This window comes from Aristolochia californica, unplaced genomic scaffold (assembly GCF_029961685.1).
Source record: "Aristolochia californica isolate CCGP_79_NKW_82.1479 unplaced genomic scaffold, dmAriCali1.0.hap1 SCAF_1, whole genome shotgun sequence".
Lineage (NCBI taxonomy): Eukaryota > Viridiplantae > Streptophyta > Magnoliopsida > Piperales > Aristolochiaceae > Aristolochia > Aristolochia californica.
The window spans coordinates 5,878,503-5,885,220 of record NW_027181770.1 but is presented as its reverse complement, the minus strand read 5'-3'; the positions used below and the strand labels follow the sequence as shown (position 1 = coordinate 5,885,220).

General features: G+C 39.2%; 1 protein-coding gene across 1 annotated transcript; it reads right to left on the bottom strand.

Annotated features, from left to right (window-relative positions):
• Positions 1-5,931, bottom strand: LOC137957340 (uncharacterized). Its single transcript, XM_068805101.1, has 13 exons — positions 5,254-5,931; positions 3,042-3,179; positions 2,884-2,965; positions 2,602-2,678; positions 2,240-2,346; positions 1,585-1,702; positions 1,335-1,451; positions 1,129-1,220; positions 967-1,033; positions 795-873; positions 618-709; positions 388-531; positions 1-298 (listed from the first exon to the last, which is right to left on the bottom strand). Exons 1-13 carry the CDS (start codon positions 5,518-5,520, stop codon positions 272-274), a joined length of 1,407 nt encoding a protein of 468 aa, XP_068661202.1. The 5' UTR covers positions 5,521-5,931; the 3' UTR covers positions 1-271.
• Between the last annotated feature and the right edge of the window lie 787 nt (positions 5,932-6,718).

Here is a 6,718-nt window from a genome sequence, read left to right as displayed (position 1 = left end):
TCATCTTTGATTTATATATGACTGATCTACAGATTTATATACGTCTATGAAGATAAACCACTAGGTCTACCAGCCGATATTGGGTAATCATATATATATATATATTTACAAGCATGGGGATAAAAGTAAGGGGTCGAAGAGCAATAGTCAAAAATGTATAATTTTTTTTGCCTTTATACTATCTTCGAAACATCTCTTCCCATGGTGCAATGGAGAGGAAAATATGCCGATTTGAGACGAGAGACCCTCATAAGAAAAACCTCACCATCGTTCACGATCCGATTCCGATTAATCTCAACTGCACCAGAAAAGGGCACAGTAGTAGCGTTAGCGAAAGCTGAAAGAAAACTACTAATAACTACGCGGATACAGAAGAAGGAATCTCACAAAGTTGTTTTCAGGCTTCTTCCAGTAAAAACCCTGAAGCATTACTGGCAATACGTTACAAGCTGCAAGTATATAAATCATCAGGGCGTTTGTTCCCATCCACTCCATCACTAAGGTCGGGCGCCTATATCCGTACACGTCAACCTGTACAAGGATCAAAATAGAGTGAATCCTTACAGCTAAACAACAACCGCGATTGCTTTACTTTACAAGGAAATGTTAATGCTAACCAGCACGTATGTTCCAACAAAAAGAATGCCAGAAGCACCGGCAGTGACGCATGTATAACTGAAGCTGTACAGGACCTTGTTTATATGCATTCCTGAACGAAGAAAAGAGCTTGTGAAACGAGGAATATGTGAAAATACATCATAAGAGAAGGGCCACATAGGAAGGAGAATTCTCACCCATGAAATCTAAACAAAACCCTGCAACTACAAGACAGATCGATGGGATCATCCAGTGTATGATCCTGTCCTTGTCACTCTGCATAAGATCGAAAACCAAGCTTAGCAAAGGAAATATGGAAGAAATATTGGGACTATCAAAGGCTAAACAAAGATGTATAGTATTTCTTACCTTGAAATGTGTGATGATATGCCCATAATGTAACCCAATCAAGCACGTCACAATAGCCATCACTGAACTGCAATCGCATTAATAAAAAAAAAAAATGAGACATTTAAACAACCAAACGCCAAAAGGGAGAAAAATGAATAATTCAACTAGAATATTCAATACCTTAGTAAACCTTCGGGATCAAAAGGTGCTTGACACCAAGAAGGAGCATCAGGTGGCAAAGGACCATAATCAGGAGAATTGATACTGCATTGCTGCAAATATAGCAATAGTACTGTTAAAGTATATCCAGAAAACCATTTCAAAAACAAATACATCCAAGAACTTTTCACTGATACAATGAAAGCCCCATATAGCATGATACAAACCTTTGTACGTGCATATATCGGTCGTTTATACAGATGCTCAATTCCCAGTAATTTACGATCAATCATCCCAACAGCATTACATGCAGGACCAGTGTCACCCCTGATTCCGCATTTCACCTTCAAAGAAAAGCATATCAGACACAAGAACATGGTTATGATAATTTACTCAAGACGCTTCAACAAATTACTGCCGGCCTTAAAACAAGTATCAAATATGAGAAAGAAAAAAACTATGAAATTTGAAACTTACAGAGAAAGTCTTAGGAGCAATAGATGGGCTTCCTGATGGTACTCGGTATTCCCAATCTGGCACATAAAGACCATATAACAGAGTGATGTACACGGTGGAAAGTACAGACACCACAAGCCTGCATATTGGATCAAGGAAGCCAGTCAGTAACAGATGGTTATTATCATGAGAAAGCAATGAAAACATAGTTTTTTGGAAAGTGAAAGCATTGATAACATCAAAATAGGCTAATCTCTTTCCATTGTTGATTACAAAGAAACACTTTCGATACCCCACATCCTTGATACTTAACCCAAGACTATCAATGAAAACCAAATATTGCCACCAATTTGCTAGAAGTGACGTTCAATCAGAGCTACTGAAGTATATTCTCTTTCAGTAATATTATCAGACATTCAAAACAGGATATGTCTCATGCACCAAAGGTAGAGTCATTTCACAAAAGATACACCAAAAAACCAAGTTAACCATCTAGCTCATAACATGCAAACAGGGATGCAATAATAACAGCTTCATTATGGTTATAAACCAAATAAAGTCTGGTCCCACCCTTTGTGTAAGTAACAATGAAATAAAGAGGGAAATCTTACCAAGCCAGAAATTGTGTCAACACAACAATTATTTATAGAAGCAGTTAATCAGTCAAAGAAATTACCATTGGTACTGATATTTCTTAATTAAAGAAATGCCGTAATCCACATCAATCTCATTCTTGAGCAAAATCTCACAAACCGCGGTCACCAAGTATGCTATCGCTATTCTCTACATTACACAATAAGATCAGACATGAATTACACATTCATAAAAAAGAGATGCTATTAAATGCTAATACAGGCCCAATCCAGCTTCCAATCGAAAAGGCACTTTGTCTAAAGACTGACCAATCCTTTTGCCCCTTCTGGACAAGAAAGGATTGCTCGATTTCCTATTTGTCAAAGATTGCTAGGAAGTCAGAGGTGTGGCCTGGCCTTATAAACCTATACTTGTCTGAAAAATAAGAGAAAAAGAAAATTATACCTGCAGTGTACCCATCAAGCGAATATTTGTTATATCAACACCATAAGTTAAATTATTGACGCCATGGAAATAGCCACCTGGAAGAGGAAAAGAAAACAAGGTTAAAGCTATATATTGTCAAATACATAGAAGATATTGTCTGGAATCAGAAGTTTTCAAAAAGATTGATAAGTATATGAACAAAAACAGCCTCTGATAATAAGAAATGGCATATAATCAAACTGCTCAACAAAGCACACTCTAATTCATGTGGCTTCCAAATAATGAAAAGGTTGTAAGTACCTTGCAGAAAAAAGCCTAATAAAAATAATTTCAATGCCCGAAGAACAGCTTTACGTAATGCGAGAGCTCTGTCTGACAATCTCTGCACCCATGATAGATAGTAAGATCACTCTTTTGTTTTCGTAGCAGACGACAAAGGCAATTAAGGTAGTATTTACCTTATAGGCAAGTGCTAGAGCAACTCCAACAATAAACAAAAAAAATGGCATGACAAAGTCCGCAAGCGTCACGCCATCCCATGGGGAATGGTTAATAGCAGGAAAAAGTCCACCCGCGTCATCCACCAGTATCATAAGCTGCATGAAGAAACAACAGAAAAATCTCACCACATTCAAAAAGCTGCATTTTATTCCTATCTATAAAGATTTGTAAAGATTTGGAACCATAAGAACATAAATGTACTGCACCCAATGCTAAAGATAGAATAATTTATAACAAAAAAAACACCTCACTAACCACGAACGTCGTAAAAAGACAGACAAGTGGAATGCACCGATGGCCAAAATTCCCAACCCAAGCTTATCAAAAAATCAACAAGCCTTTTAAGGATGCGGTGTGTCTTGCCACAGATGTCAAGACACGAAGCACCATATAGAATTGGGAGTTCCTTTGGTGGGCACGAAATTGGAAGGTCTTGTCGAGCAGCGAAACCGAAACATATAGCCCAGTGATTCTGCAACTCCATTTCGTTAATGGGTGATTCTAGCTGGTCCTTAACAAGTGGCATAAAAAGATGAAACATTCACTGGAATTTTTTTAATTCTCTCATATTGTTTTCATGTAATCTAAGCTGTCAGAACTCGGCCGCGAGCGAGCACGCTAACGAGTACTACTCATACTCTGATTCAGACTGCAATATCAATAGTCGGAGAGAACATTTTCGGGATAGGCGAAGAAGCTTGCTGACACAAACACTCGAAACATCTGCACACAGCTCACATCCATTGAATGGCCTGATCTGCTCGGAATATATATCCCCACGCGTCGATAAGAGGGCGGCAATAATTAAATTGGCCTTTCCCCACGTTACAGAGACAGGTAAGGTGGGTAAGAAAATTGGAGAACCGGCAAATTGATTGCCACTAAACCCAAAACTAGAATTATGAACAAGTGAGAGAAAACACGTAAGGGCCATTAGTTCAATAAAAATTACGAAACTACACCAAGAAAACAGAAGAACTGGAAATGGTTAAATAGGTAATAAGATCAAAGAGGCTCAAAACCACGCTCGACGCCTCCTGGAGTTCTTTGCTTTTCCTAAACCCCTGACAGACGCTTTACGGAAATAGATTATTACGTACATATTTTTATTAAATAATAATAAAAACAATCCGGTTCGAGTTCCAAAAGAAAATACAGCCAGAACGCAATACGGTAACATGACGCATACGAGTGGCATTCTCGTTATTTGATGTTGTGAAAAATGAGATTAGATTAATTTCGAGAGTCGGTTATAGAAAGCTGTTAAAATACATAAATACGGAACAGACGTTATTTCCTCCTGAGAGCGCCAAAAGTCAGGAGGCAAGAACGGAAGCTCCAAGCATACAAAAAGAAGAGTAAAGATAACAAAAGAAGAGCACGATAGATGAAGATTAAAGACAGAAGGATTTCGAAATTCATATATACACATTGAATTCTGTCTCACCATTAAGAATGTAATAACGTATTTGTGAAGAAATATAAGGCAAGAAATCGAATTTCGAATGGAGAACGAAGAGAAAAGAATCGGAAATTTACTTTCAGACAGTCATTTTATTCCGAAAGCATAAGGTTGAATTCCTGATACTAGAAATTGCAGCATAATATAATTGAAAGGCAAAGAAAAGTATGCTCTATCATGTAAAGATTCGTCTGGCAAATCTTCTTTGAAGAGCCTATATATGTAAAGATTCGTCAGGCAAATCTTCTTTGAAGAGCATCCGTTGTCTTCGTTCCAAATGTAAAAAGGAAATGGAGGAACTGTTGATGACGGGAAAGAGCGAGAAGAAACAATCGTAGATAACTGGCGCCTGTTAGGCATTAAAAACCCGATTGACAATAGAGGAACTTGAAAGAAGTCTGAGAATATAAGCTCTGCGGAGAAGGAACAACGATAGAAATCTTCACTGAGCAATATCAATTAAGAATCCAGATTTCAACTCCAGAGGAAAAAAAAACGGATATCAAAGTTCAAACAGGAAAAAAAAAAAAATTGCGGGTTCAGGTGCTAAGATGAGAAAAGGCAAAAGAAACATGCGAACAGAAACGAGCATTCCACAGGCAATGCAGATCGGACAACTAAATTTTTTTAAGACAAACAACACCAACTGGATTGTAAAAGAAGAAAACAGAGAATCCAAGTTTCCAAAATAGCGTTACGGATCTTACAGCAACAGTGATGCCTCTGAACACGTCAAGCGACACAAGCCTTCGCTTAGAAGCCTCACCTTTCCCTCCTCCACCTCCTCCTCCTCCTCCTCCAGCTATCAAAACCACGGTGCTCCCACGAGCATCCCCGCCGCCGGCTTTGGTCGGAGAGACCTGCCCTCCCGATACCATTTCCTTCTCCACATATCCTTCTTCCATCTTCGAAAAATTCTTATTTTGATCCGCCACCCCATTCTCGTCCCCCTTGATGCGCTCGTACATTCCCATCCGCCCACTCAGAGATAAAAAAATCCCGATTTTTTCTTCTTAAAGAGGAAATGCTGAGCAAATGTTCAAGATCTGGACACTAGAAATCCAAGACAAGCAGAAAAGACGGATTCAAAAGAAAGTGAGGACCCTCCTCCAGGTTCTGCAAAAGGTGCCTGGCGTTCCTGAGCAGAATCTAGAGAGGAGAGAGATTCGTTAGGAGGAAGAAAGAAGAGGAGCCCCCTTGCTCTCTATCTCGAACCAAGCCTTTGCCCCCTCCAACCTTTCCTTCGCGTTATCTCCTCGTGTATCTATCTCTCACAGATTCGTACTCAAAGAGGGGAAAAGTGAGAGAGAGATTTGAGGACAGAGCGAGTGGAAAGCTCTCAACCCTTCCGCTTCGGGCGAGAAATCCGCGAGGCGGAGCAGAGGCGGACGAGCGAAGGACAGACGGTGGTAGCACACAGCAACAGCCCATTATATATATGCCTTTTAACACTTTCGGATTTATAACTTTAAATCATAAAAAAAAAAAATTCAGATATTTTAAGCAAAGGACGTAATTATAATCAAAATAAGCTGAATCCGTTGGTTATTAACTTATGATTAGCAAGCCTTTGAAGCTTCGCATCGGGTAAAACTATTGACACGTCAACAGGTGGGCCATTTCCAATTACCTCACCTGCAGTCGGCTCCAGAAAGTCACCACTTATTACATGTCTTAAAGGCCGAAACAGAGGTAGTTTTTTCAAGTCGTTATATTTACAAAAATACCAAATGTATATCTACAGTTAGGCTTCTTATTCAATAATACGAGAAATTATAAAAGAAACCGACGGAGTTTTGCAAAAGTAGAAATTTACTAAACAAAAAACGAATGAGATGCTGCCATAAGATGCTCCTGGACTCAAAGTTGACCTCAGCTTCAAAGCAGTGGATACGGTCAAGAGTCAAGTGTCAAACTAACTTGTAATCTAGCCGAGTCGACTCGATCATTCTACTAGTTAACAGCCGACTAAATCCAAATAGCTAAGGCGGATACGGCGACCGAGTCACGACTCGCTGACCCCTGCCATTTGGCAATTAATTCATTAAAGACGGTTTCATCAATAAAGAATCGGTCACATGGTGCAGAATCCGAATAAGGTTTCCTCCGTGCCTTGATTCTTTATGTACATTCTTAAACAACGTGCCAAGACGATGATCCCATAGGCCAATC